Source organism: Balearica regulorum, chromosome 1, assembly GCF_011004875.1.
Source record: "Balearica regulorum gibbericeps isolate bBalReg1 chromosome 1, bBalReg1.pri, whole genome shotgun sequence".
NCBI lineage: Eukaryota > Metazoa > Chordata > Aves > Gruiformes > Gruidae > Balearica > Balearica regulorum.
In genome coordinates this window covers 172,359,717-172,373,504 of record NC_046184.1, presented here as the reverse complement: position 1 = coordinate 172,373,504, position 13,788 = coordinate 172,359,717, and the positions used below count along the sequence as shown (strand labels likewise).

General features: G+C 36.5%; 1 protein-coding gene across 21 annotated transcripts in view; it reads right to left on the bottom strand.

Moving 5' to 3' along the window:
* MYCBP2 (MYC binding protein 2) overlaps nucleotides 1-13,788 on the bottom strand; it is a 204,093-nt gene that overhangs the window by 76,286 nt on the left and 114,019 nt on the right. For 17 of the 21 annotated variants that reach the window (XM_075741636.1, XM_075741638.1, XM_075741639.1 and 14 more), the window contains 5 exons: nucleotides 11,469-11,556; nucleotides 7,711-7,763; nucleotides 5,821-5,993; nucleotides 5,331-5,475; nucleotides 3,360-3,572 (listed from right to left, as the gene is read on the bottom strand). In XM_075741636.1, the coding sequence (XP_075597751.1) occupies nucleotides 3,360-3,572; nucleotides 5,331-5,475; nucleotides 5,821-5,993; nucleotides 7,711-7,763; nucleotides 11,469-11,556 (672 nt within the window). The remainder of the gene's footprint in view (nucleotides 1-3,359; nucleotides 3,573-5,330; nucleotides 5,476-5,820; nucleotides 5,994-7,710; nucleotides 7,764-11,468; nucleotides 11,557-13,788) is intronic. The other 4 variants (XM_075741637.1, XM_075741640.1, XM_075741648.1 and 1 more) reach the window with 1 other exon arrangement.

The window sequence follows — 13,788 nt, the reverse complement described above, 5'->3', positions numbered from 1 at the left end:
ATGAGAACGCCAGTGTCTATGCCAAGACTACTGAGCCAGTAGAGAACTAACCTTAAAAATATAAGATTAAATAGTTTATGCCAGTTTAATTCTCTAGTCTAGCCTGGGACCATATGCTTTCCAGAAGATGGATGGGCTAGATAAGCCTAAACTGTTGTGAAATCACTGCCTTAGAAATAAAACAAATCATGATAAACTAAAGTTATGTCATGGAGCAAAAAAGAAAGTAAGTTTTTCAGTAATCACTGTAAATCGAAAGACAGAGTGCATACATCTGTTCTGAGCATGGATGGGGGTTGGAATTTCAGAGAATGTTGTCAGATCATCAAGTAGTTTAAGTGAAATTTAGAAAACACCCCTTAAAAAGCTGGGAAGCAGCCATATGCCATTCAGAAAGCATGTAGTATATAAGATACCAGTTAAAAGATTTCACTGTTCTCCCAGCAGAGAAAATCAGAGATAGTTCAAGCAATGCAAACAGTTACATTACGGGACATAATCTGCGCTCTGTCCACCAATGTGCAGATATCCCTGAGATTCTGGAGTTTTAGTTTGAGCTATCTGTGACCCAAGACATTTCCAAAACTTTCTGTAACATATCCCTATAGCTTCCAAATGTAGGCACTGAGCACAACCCTAGTTATTTGGCTAGGGGAGTCAGACATCTCTAGACTCATCAATAAAGGATCCTCTTGAAAATCTTTTACCGTGCTCCGTAAACTGGTAGAAAAAGGGATAAATTCCCTGAAACTACATTATCTATCTCATAACCTGTCAGTAAGTGTACACTGTCCATAGCACAAGGTGTAATCAAGACTGCACCGTCCTCCTTGGCTGCAGAAATCTTTTTAAATGTCTATTTGAAGAGGAAGGAGATGGCAACATAAAACCCAAGGTCTAGAATACCCAATCCATGCTACCACTGCTAATAGGCCAAACACTGCCTCTCTTAACCACTGTGGACATGGTTGACTGGTGCTTGGCTTGAGGAAATCTAAAGATATATGGGACACAGTAGTTTTGAGATCAGCAGACAGTGCATTGAAGACCATGTGAAGATAAGAAAGCAAATGTGTCCCAGGTCAAAAACCGCAAACCAGCCCAGTGGATTTACCAATAGCATTTTGGATTGTCTTTTTACTCAAAGTGAGGAAGAAATTCCCTCTATATTGAGGTGGCATTTCCATTGATTCCCACTAGAAACCAAATGGTTTTACTTTCATAGATTCTTGTGAAATGACTGCACTGAAAAGCCCCAGAAGCAGAAAACGGTGGTCCCAGAACTGCACAAAGTATCTCAACAAGAATATCTCTGGGCTGCAATGGCTGCTGAGTTATCAGATTCCCATGTTAAATCAAAAAAAACAGGGGGAAAAGAGGTGGGATAAGAACCTTTGAACATATATGCAAAGCAGCCATTTTGGGTCTCCATACAAGATGTGGTTTTGAGTATCAGTCTCCCAAACATGTCAATTTATTCTCATGAGGTGAGAAGCTCCAGTTTCTAATCGTACTTGGATGTTTCTATCAAGTACTGATACAACATGCAGGCTAGTATGAAATGAAAAGGTCAGGGGACATCTGCATTTTACACTAAATGAGTATTCTCAGTAATGCAGGGAGGAAAGTAGAAGAGAATTTTTAAACACTTTCTTGAATCAGCACAGTTGTTAATGAGCTAATCAAGCACAGCAGGCAACACATCTGTGTCTCCCACAATTTCAGTCAGTCCTTAATTTAAGCAGCAAAATATCAGGTCTCTTCAGAATAAAAATAAATAAATTAATTAATAGTTAGGTAAAGTTTTGGATAGAAAAGACTTAATCTGGAACCTCTAGAAGACTCCCCAAAAAGGTATTAAATCTAGAAGCCAAGCATGTTTTAACAAGTAGAGAGACTTTCTGTATTTTACCTTGGTTTGTGTATTTTACTTGTTCACTTTTATCTTTACAAACATTTGTACTGTTAATATCTACTAAGATGACCTTAAACAGATACTTGCATTTTCATTTTATCTTAGCCTGATTCAAGTTAAAATTTATTACAAGTTAACTGGCTAACATCAGGCATTCTTCACTCAAAGGGTCCATCGAATTTAGAGATTAATTTCTAGGCACCTCGCACTTGCTCCACAGTCAGTTACTCCAGAGTATCTGATGCACTGCAAGGTGTGTCACTGTAACATCTGGGTGAGCAGGTTTAATACCTGTTACTGGAAAAGAAGCAGCAGGTGCCTGTGGACAACGGTTATCAGAAATCCTATCTGGGTTTCAACTGTGAATAAATAATGTATTTCCTGCCCCCCTTCAAGCCACTGGTAAAATCACCAAGCAGCATCCAGCCAAGAAGTGATCTTTGCAGTACCCCAAGTTAAAACCAAACCAAAAAACCACAACCAAAACCAAACCACACTTGTCTCCTTGATATACACTCCCTGGTTCTAAATATCTTTTCAGACCTGTGATTTAACAAGATTTTAATTTTTTTGTTGTACACCACAGTTATTTCATACTTACTTCATCAATCCATTAAGACACTATTTACACATAGCTACCGCAGCACTAGCCTCTGCAGAAAACCACCTCTAGAACACTTCTAGTACACACTAGAAGATGTTAGTTTGCTGATTCCCCCCGCCAGCCCCACCAAGTCCATATTGATTATATCCTTCTCTAAGTCCTGATTATCATGTCTTAAGTTGTTTAACCGCTAGTTATACACATCACATCATACCTCTTAACTCGGTCAACATGTTTTATATATATGTAAATATATTGCGAGTTCTAAAAGATATCTGAATCAATACTAACTGTTCAGTTTTCACCTCTTTAAAACCTTTTACTGGCAGTCTCTGACCTGATCCATTTGACAGTGGCTGATTTCAGCAGATGTTGTTTAACATTTATGTACTGATACACAATAATTCCTATTGTCTTTTTACTATGCTGAGCTTCTATTTTTTCCTACTTTCAACAGTTATAGTTTTTAATATAGATTCACTGCAACACTTCAACTTTATATGGATACACTGGTTTGGCTTCCCCTTCACCATTTCAAGAGCCATCTTCATTTCTCCCAAGTGACTCAGACTAGTTTGTTAATCACTGTAATCAAAATCAAAGACAACTTTTCTTTTTTAAATGGTATTCCATTTATAATTGCTTTAGAGGTCAGGCAATTGGCCCTTATGATGCACCTAGTTTTCTGCTGAATTTAAATATAATCAAAGTAATTTGTAATTAATGTATTTTGAGATTGTAACCAAACTGAAATATACTTTTTTCCTTCTCCTTTGCATACCTTTACACACTTTGAATGATGACTTGTATAGTTATATTGTTACAATGACAACAATTTACCTTCATCATTGTAATAGCAATATATCGAGCTTCTTTTACTATCATTGGCTCATAAGAAGAATCAAGCTTTGGTGAAGGAAGACCTCCAAAGGTCATATCACTGCTAGGGGAAGCAGCCGTTGCAGGACTCCCTGGTATCCGTTGCACCTTTTTAACTTGTTCTTGTTGCAAAGATGTTTTTTTCTGAGAAACAGGAATAGCTTTGACTTCTACCTGCAATAAGACGTGGAATACAGAAGATGATTTAGGGAGAAAACACACACATGCATTCTTTTAGGTCTGATAAGGTACAGTGACAAAGTGCTTAGAGCATGCAGTGTAAGTCCAGCTGTGTCAAAAACCTACGTGTCTACACTTAACACTTTGCAAAGCCAACCAAGGCATCTCTGAAAAACGTGAATGTACAGCAAAGCAGCACCCAGCTGACTTTGCACACGATCAGTAAGGGCCAGTGCCAGAGCACTCCCTGGGAAGCAGCACGTAGTCTGGTATGCCTAGCTAAGTTTTCCTACAACGGCAAATTCTATGAAGTAGGGAAGAGAGCCTTCCAAAGGAGTGCACAGGTTTCAGAGCCTGCTAGATCTGGATCAGCAGTGGCCAGATTTGAGCTCTGCCACCCTATTACATCAGCACATTTAACACATTTTATCTGCCTTTTTTTCCCCAGAGATACCACAGACCTCCATTAGTGCAGGTAACAGTCAGCTCTACTTAGTTTTCTGAGGAAGAGGAGACAATCTGGAAAATAAGTTAACTCACTACTCATCCTAAATCTGCAATAAAACGCATTCAATTGGTGCAGATTTCAAATGCTGTTTTAATCTACTGGAAGTTACATCAGCACATTGCACACTGAATGAGTCGAACAGAATGATTAAATTGAATTAAGACTTGTTACGTTAATACATTCATGAAGAAAAACAGTAATTAAACATGAAATCCAGCCACAATTTTCATGTGTATATTTTGACATATCCTCTTCTTGATTGACAGAGTAAAATCACTACTTAAAAAGTTTTCTACTTCCTTTGTCACACATTTAAGTCAGTAACCACACATTTAAATTGCAATCAAGCTGTGTTTGTGACTGATTCTTGTGTTACTGTTGTAGACTCATAGTTCAGCAATGTGTTTACAGGTCCCTGTAAAATAACTCTTGATTATTATATGCTATATGAAGAATGGATTTGAGAGTTCTTATGACAGGAATTGTGCCTTTGTATAAGGTACTTCACCTACTTTTGGGCTTGAACAAAAGCAAGTCTTGAAAATATTTGTACTACTCCAGAGTAATAGCAGGCTTCAAAGCACAGATGTAACCTACTTTATTAAAACAACATGAAAAACATTCATTTGTTCAATTTGTTTGTATGCTTTGCTATTTCAAATCAAGCAGCCAACTTTTATACATATCCCATAGGTTTTACTCCAAAGCCTGCAACGGTTTTCCCATTCTTCCTGAGGCTGTCACGAATACTTCCTTTGCAGTACTTTAACAACCAAAAAAACCAAAAAACAAAGACTATAGAACTTTCAAATATTAGAAAAAGAAAAGGAGAAGTGCTGTTCTAGTCTAAAATAAAGTGACTATAAAATGGTCCATCAAAGTGCTTCTGATTCTTTTTTTCCCCATCACAATTATTCAGTTTAAAATTTATAATCCTCCTTCCTGGCTTACAAGTTAAAACATGGATTCTTGTCACCTTACACATCACCCCCCATCGAACATTGTCTACAACTGATTAATTTCACAAGCTGCACATGTGTAACTCATTACAGACAAGCTTATAAATTGCATAGAATGGTGTTGGTGTAATACAGAATTTGATAATTTTGTGGATTGAGGTAAGAAAGCGTGACCACATTGAATTTACAAGCATCACTTTGTGCCCTGTGCACGAGCGTTCCGTGGAATATCTACAACAAATACTAAAAGAAGGCATGACTAAGTATAAGAACAGCCATAATTACCTTCATGTTAGGAACATGAACAACATCCCCATACTGGTCTTTTGTTTGTACCGTAATAACAGTTGGCCAACCACATCGAATGTCATCCTTATTCAAAATCAATGATGTTTTTTGAGGATCAGCATATGAATCTGGCTGAAGCCACCTACAAAGACAAACACTTAATATTAAAATCTTTCACAGGCCCCCAAAAGATAAATTCTTGCTCTGTACAAACGTGACTTCCAGCTAAGAAAGGATGCAGAAGGTCTGAATACTTAAATGCTTTTACCGAATATATTAATAGAAACAACACAGTCAAATAGTTTTTCTTAGCTAACATTTGATGTAACTGTTAAAAATTCTACAGTTAGTTGTACAGACAAGCAACAGTGCAGAGGTTTTGAAATCTAACACATAACTAAGCATTTTCTATTTTGTTGCAAAACCTAAAGATTACAACTATTAAGTAATGAGTTTATTCATGCAGCACAGCACACAAACATTTTACCTTGCAAGTCGTCCACCACTTGATCCTGGTACACAAGCAATGAAATCCTCCAGAAATGACTGCTCATTGCTTTGTACCTGCAGTGGAAGATTTCCTTCAAGAGCTTCCAAAATGGTTGGTGAGTGAGATAGCGCCAAGCCTTTCCCGAGGATGCCAGCATGAGATTTGCACACCTATTTTTGCGGGCGTTGGAATGAAAGGATAGACACAAAAGAGCTTTTCAGTATCTTTCAGTATCTTACATGTAGACACTTTCCCATAATATGAGACAACTGGCACAGACAACCATTCAAGTAGAAGAGTGGATAAACTTTAGTCTGATAAAAGTTTAAAAAAATCAGTTCAGTCTATAAAACAATAATTTATATCAAATGAGATTAAATGAGCTTGTATTGAGAGAGAATTTCTGGAAGAAAGAATAAAGTAACAAACTTCCATGTTAAGAGTATCCTAAACTACTGAATTGTGACCAGGAGAAGAATGAAGAAAGCCGTTCTGAAAATGTGACCAATGAGCATGTTCCAAAAGAAAACAAAAGGCTGGAGATGTAACTTATAAAAAGGTAGATCTCTTAAGACAGACATTTTTAGGTGAGACAGTAAAAGAAATCCCTTTGCCAGAGGGAAGGAAGGTAGAAAGATGCATAAACAGACAGGATTACAAGCAAAAATGAATCCATTGCTCACATGTACAGTCTTAGCTCATGTTTTGAATTAGAACACAGTGAGTCCAAGAACAGATTTCTTAAAAAACAAAAAAAAATTCTTTCAAGGAACATCTGATTCCTCCTAGACAGTTTCTGTTTACTGCTCTGTCATCCAAGGCCTGTGCAGTGGAGTCACACTGTAGAATCAGAATGGTTTGGGGTTTGGAAGGGACCTCAAAGATCATCTAGTTCCAAGCCCCCTGCCATGGGCAGGGACACCCTCCACTAGACCACGTTGCCCAAAGCCCCATCCAACCTGGCCTTGAACACTGCCAGGGAGGGAGCATCCACAGCTTCTCTGGGCAACCTGTTCCAGTGTCTCACCACCCACCCTCATAGTGAAGAATTTCTTCCTAATATCTAATCTAAATCTACCCTCCTTCAGTTTAAAGCCATTACCCCTTGTCCTATCACTACACGCCCTTGTAAAGAGTCCCTCTCCAGATTTCTTGTAAGCCCCCTTTAGGTACTGGAAGGCCGCAATTAGGTCTCCCCAGAGCCTTCTCTTCTCCAGGCTGAACAAACCCAACTCTCTCAGCCCGTCTTCATAGGAGAGGTGCTCCACTAGCACTGGTATGTTTTTCCATCAAGTACTGTGACAACTAAATTTCAAAACAATTGCCCTGAAGAAAATTAGGAGAGAGACAGAAAAATGTGAAAACTCCTTTTTCACTGTGCATCATCAGCTAGGGGCTATAATTAGGGAACTATTGACCAGCTAATGCTGGTCACATCAAACATCATCACAACAAATAAAATATCTCATCAATCCAAAACAACTGCAATCATATTATTACATTTGATAAATGTTACCATTCAATGGAAAAAGTGATTTTTTTTTTTTTTTCTGCAATTACAAAGACACATGCAGCAGTAATTTTTGTAACATCTAAAATTTGTTAAATCATGGAACCTAAGCTAGACACCTAAATATTTTGAAATATACTTGGTCATCTAACTTCCTCTGTGATATTCTATGCATTTTTTTCTAAGAGATTTATTTTAAAAAACATTTGATGTAAATACTAAAACTTCTGTAAGACTTTTTAAAACTGTTTTATAACAAGCCAGATTCCCTCCTATTATAAAAACTTTACAAGCAATTTTTGTCTGTAGCAGTCAAAAAGTTTCAATGCAATCATGTGCTGAAGTATGTTGCAGTGGAAAAAAAGGCAGCAGTATACCTGTAAAGCAGCCTCTTCAAGAATCTCAAGATCTTCTTCAAATTCATTACCTGCTGTAAAAATAGAACTTATTTTCACAACAAAAAAATAAACTTTTTTCCATAACAATAAATATTGATATTTATCTACATATGATGGAATGTAAAATTCAGTTCTGGTTAGTGAAGCCTTTTATACTACAAAATTTAAGTTTGCAAGATGATGTGTAACATTTTTTAACCAGCAATTGAAAGATTCATATTTTCAAGTAACATAGTAAACATGCAGTACTGTGTAGTTCAGTGCACAAGCAAATAAACAATATAAATTATGCAAAACAAAAATTGAGTACTTGTCTTCTTATCTCCAAGACAATATGTATGGCAAATCTTTGGATGTGACTAGATACTTTCAGAAAAAGATTTTGGAAGGTCAGGATGGTTTCTGGGAAGCAGTACCTATGAGTATGCACCAGCTGCTCCCTTTTAAGAACTTACCCTAGTAACAGTATTTGAAAACCTGATAAACTCTGCACAATTTTGGAAATTATGATTCCTCCTAAAATATAAAACTCAGATGCTATTATACAATATTTCTCTCTCTCAATTGCAACTCAAAAGTCTGATTCCAGGGTGACTAGAATTGCCAAACACAGTCTTTTAACAGAAAAGTAAAACAGATAAGGTTACCATATTTCTACTCTCTCTCAAAAACATGTCAGGCAATTCTACTAGTAAGAAGCAAGAAAGAGAAATGGGAAGAATCAAGTCCTAAGATATTTTTAAAATTCAAAGAAAAGAAGATACATAAAAACTCTGCTCTCAGAAATAACTTCTACCAAACTTGAAACAATTAAGTAATAATGTTAAATACATCGATCAATTCCACATTGCTGTTTAAGTTAGATCTTAGTCACAGACCAGATCTGCCTCTTGGGAAGAGGCAAAGATGCAAAGACTCAAAAATGTGAATCTTGGACAACTGGAAAGGAGGAAGTATGAACTTTTGAACATGGTAACTCAAATAGTATTTGGGTGTACTTTCAAAGATAAAGTTTTCCTAATATATGAAAGAATCACTGTCTGGTCCACCTTCCCTTGGAGCAAAAAAGGCTAAAGCCTGCTTGATGTCCTTTCAAAACACTTTTTTTTCCTAATGGTTCCAGAGGAATACTTATATAAGTATTTGGCTATTTGTATACAGTATGTACCCACTACAGCAATTATTAAAACGCAAGGTCTTTGTGAAGGACAACCTCTTTAAAGTCAATATGCCAAGATAAATCATGCAAATAAAGCTGAAGATGGAAGGGTCCTACAAGGATGTGAATAAGAACTAGTAACTCTGATTTGAAGTCAGTTCAATCATCCTATTTTCCTTGACAGAAAGTTTCCAAACAAGTCTTTTTTTTTTAACTCCTATGATGCTCTTTGCACAATCTTCCACAAGCGTATCGGGTGAGAATTTTCACTGATGTGTTTGCTATTTCCTTTTCTTAAAATCCTGCCACCTTCATGAAGTTTCTAATTGTCTTCATTAAAATTGCCAGGTTTTAAGAGCACTTAGTTGGATCCAGAGGTCTACAGAGTATCTAGGAAATGGAGCAGGATTTACTTCACCTATTTTTGGGCAGTGGAGAATGAGATAATGAGCTCAGACTTAGGTATTACAAGGTATCTAAGCTACTAGCTTAGAGCTAGTTGCCTAACTTCTAAAAGCAAAGCTCAGAGTTCAGGCATTGTAGGTTAAGTTGCTAATTCTTTTCTGGAGTGCGCCTTTTTCTGAGGTTACTTTCTTTAGGCTGTATACATCCACACATGGAACAAAGGTAAAACTGTAGAAATTATAAAGTATGAGAAGTCTAACACAAAGGGCCTTCTTGTGTACATGCATGACAAGACAGTCTTTTATATGATTACATAGGTTTTTCTTAAAGGACACTCCATTCCACAAATAAGATGATACTGCTCTGCAGATGAGCAATAGCAGTAATACAGTATTTTTTAAGACACCATTTCACTTGCAGCAAAAGGTAGAAGATACATAATTTAGAATGCAGAAAAAGGAAGAGTAGTCTGACATTCATGTAAATGTTGCTCTAGAAAACCACATTTTACCTCTTTTCCTGCTACAGTGTTTTTCTGAGACACCAAGCAAAACACATAAAGCAAAATTACAGACAACTGAAAATTATCTTAAAAAAGGCTGCACAGCAGTTTACATCTGCAAACACTGCCACTGCACCTATAATTCACCAGTTTTGTTTATTCACAGGGTTCAGCGGTCTTGTAGAGAAACAACACACAGGTGTGATGTCTGTCATTAGCTTTGTAATATTATCAGCAACACTAACGGACTTGGCTGAAGTCCTTGAGTTGGTGTTTGATAAACAGGTCAGATGAATCAATGGTAATTCCGTCAGTAATCAGGAAACTCTTTACAAGCAATGCACCTATCCCTCCTCTCTTGCAGATAGGACACAACCACTTATATAGGTGGCTGAGACTGCATAGGTAACTTAACTGCATGTTTAATTAAAAATTCCTTCTACCTGAAAGCATATAAAGCCAATCTATGTACTACCTACTTCCTCTTCTTGTTTTAGACATTCAAAATTAGAACAAAACAAATAAACTCTTTAGAGAGAAGTATGAAGTATTTCAAAACCTGGGAAATTAAGTTAGAAGAATATCAATTTTTTTTTTTTTTTTTTTCATAGGAGAACAGGTATTGGGTTCTCCTATGCAAAATGGGTGCTAGGGAAGTCAACAAAACTAATGAGTTAATGTGGCTGTCTGAAGGATAAGAGGAGAGGGAACTATTTAAACTATAGAATTGCCTGTACTTTTGAGAGAGAAATACAGATCTATCAGTGCAATTGAGGTGCCTATTTACAACATACAGTAAGAAATTTGCACATTCAAATACACAAGCAAAATACTGGGTTAAAAAAATTCAAATTAGGTTTTGTGGTTATAATTGCACTCTGATCAATGCCCTCCTGCTCATTAATACACACTTCTAGTCTCATTAAAAGTATTTGAGCTCTCATTTGTGCTCCTAAATTAAAATGATCAAAAAGATATCCTATTATAGATCATGAGCCTTTTTTTCCTATACACTAGTGCTAATTAAGAGAAATGCTATTACACAGAACATGACTTAATCACTAGAAAGTTGTAATTCAATCTCTGTACCATTAATTTTCATAAACTTGTATTTTTCCTTGCATTTTTAATTGCAAACTTATGTGCTGTATCTGTTGTAAATGTATGTGGGTTTTTTTGTAATAGTAAAAAAAAACCTACAGCACAAATATTTTAGACTGTAAGGTCTACAGATACAATGGTCACTTTCAATTTTAAACAAGTACTTTTAAATTTTGAAATTTAATGCAGCAGGTATTTTTCATTCAGTAAGGTGTGGAGTGCAGGGAGAAAAATCAGTGAAAGAGAAATACAAATAAGATACCTGCACATTTGTGAAGTACCACGAGGAAACCGTAGGACATAACTCGTACACTGATACACTACCTGTGGATGGGGTGAGTTGGTTCAGATTTAAATGACCAGGATTCCCTCCTCCCCATACACATATGAAGGGAACAGTGTAAGCAGAAAACACCACTTTATTAACTTGTTTGATTAATTCAGTTTTAAGAATCAATTTTGTATGATCATCTCTAACTAAAAGCAACATTAAGACTTAGAGGTAGTATTCATTCAGAAAACCCAAAACAATGATGAAGTAACAAAGTATGTTCTTTGAGTAGGGCTTACCAATAGGAAGCGCTAGATCTTTCTTCATCAAAGCTGCTGCACATGATCCTCCTAAATTGGCCAATTCTTTCTCCAGCTGAATAATACCCTTCAAATTGAAACAAATTTCAAAACAAAAATTATTTCAGAAAATAGGACAATGAATGCATTTTCCTGATATTGCTTTATCCTAAGAAATATTGTGTGTTCCAGTTTGACTTTTCTCAGTGATATTCTTCCTACAACACACCTAGACTTTCATGTTTAGCTGTGACATGGGCCACAGTACCAAATTTTTAGAACAATTTCAACTAGGCAAGGCTATGAATAAATGGGTACTACGCTTCTGGTAACCTAGCAAGAACGTATAAAGATGATAATTGTCTTTTGTCTGTAATGTTAAAGAGAAAGGGAACTTCCTAAAACAAAAAAACCTACTGATACCTATTCAGATTGCAAAGCAATGCCTCTTCTAAGCTGTACGTATATACATACCACACAAGCTCACATTACCATCTTGTTCAAAGGTAGTACTGTTCATAACTTTTTTGTCCCTCTTCCCATTCTCTAGTTGGAAAGGCAAGGATGGCAAAAAGATTCCGTAATTTCCTTTTCTCCATTATAAATCCTAGGAGACACCCTTGACAGTTTCTCCCTCCTATTGACCCTGAAAGTTACTTCTTCCCATTGATGCTGCTCTTACGAGAAATAGGATGACTCCCCTCTGCCCCCAGACTTGTCACTGAAAACACATGAAAGTGTCTCCATCAGCATCTTTCAGCTATATTTGCAAGGAAAAATAAAGAACAGACCATGCACAGTGTTACATGGAAGGAAGGAGGCTGGGTGCAAGGAGTGAGGAATGGCTGGGGAGGTTGTAGCTACTTAAATTTATTTGATATTTTCCCTTCAACTTGTCCCAGCTACATGCAAGCACAACCTCTTTAACTTTGGTCACACAAACGTGTTTACACTAACAGCAATTTTAAATTTTAAAGAAATCTGTGGGTGGTTCAGTATACCTCTGACAGATGCCTCTCATGGAGGGAAAAAAAACTCAACACCAAAAACCAGTGAGGGAGATGGGAAACCTCTGTCTGACAGATCTTCTAGGCAGACTTACAGAAACTGGCAATATATAGGATAGGCAAAAAAATCCTTCTTTTGAAAGTTTTCAAAATCAGTAACCCTAGACTTGCCTTGTATTCTCAGACTCCCAAGCAGACTGAAAAATCTCCAAAAATGCATTTTAAACTAAACCCTTGATAAACTGCATCTTTAGGACACAAACCAGCAGGTTCTGAAATAGCAAGGAAGTAAAGATGTGAAATGTGGATCAACCCACCTGACAGTTCCTTGCTGTCTGAATACCGTTTATGTAGAAGGCAGTTCTTACATATATTTTGTAATTTAATAATGACCAACAAAAAGCCTTCTGTTTCATTCAGCAAAGCATAAATCTACAATTTTTGCAAAAATCCTAGGTTTAAACAAACTTTAATAGTTTAACTACACCTGACTCCTTGATGCACTTGCTCACGCTCAACGACATCTTTCAGTTTTTGCAGAGACTTCCCTAACAATGAATGTCATACGATACAATATAGTTAGGTAACTGTGCCAGAAGCTTGTCCTTTGGAAGGAGAGAGAATCAGATGTGCAAGAATTAATCCCACTGAGTTGAATTACTAATACTTTGTTCCTTTAAGCTAGACAAAACACAGCGGTCATCAAAACATATGCTTCTTTTTCTATCAGTGGTGACACTTCGGAAAATTGTCATCACAGTGTTCCCAAAAGAACAAGAAACTGGCTTTGTGTGTCCAATTAAGTTACTTACGGAGGCTTAGGCCTGAGACGCAAGGTAGCTTAAACACTGTAAAATTTCCTTTTCTATTTATAGAATGTTAAATTAGAGTGTTTGGGCTATAAGAAGGTATGTTTGAAAGCAATTACTTGCAACTTTTCCTTAGATTATATAAGTAACATATTGGCTAGCATGTTTTAGCACTGAGTGTTAAAAACATGCCAGCAAATTTGTTTGTAAATGCTTTTAAAAAGTTAATGATGTATATGAATCTGCATCTTTATTTCTGCTTAAGCAAAAATTATTAGTATTACTTCTCAAACACAGACTAGTTAGATTATCTATAGGAATTATAAGTCTGATTTACTGCAAGCCAATGAGACCATCATAGCTAATAGTTTTATGGTATGTTTTCTTATCTGATATGTTATGAAATTCCAAAGAATCTCACATTTTGAAAACATAAAGACATGATTTAGCTTGAGCAGAATCCAGGAATAAGATGAGGTACTCTATGTCACAGAAGATTTAAGC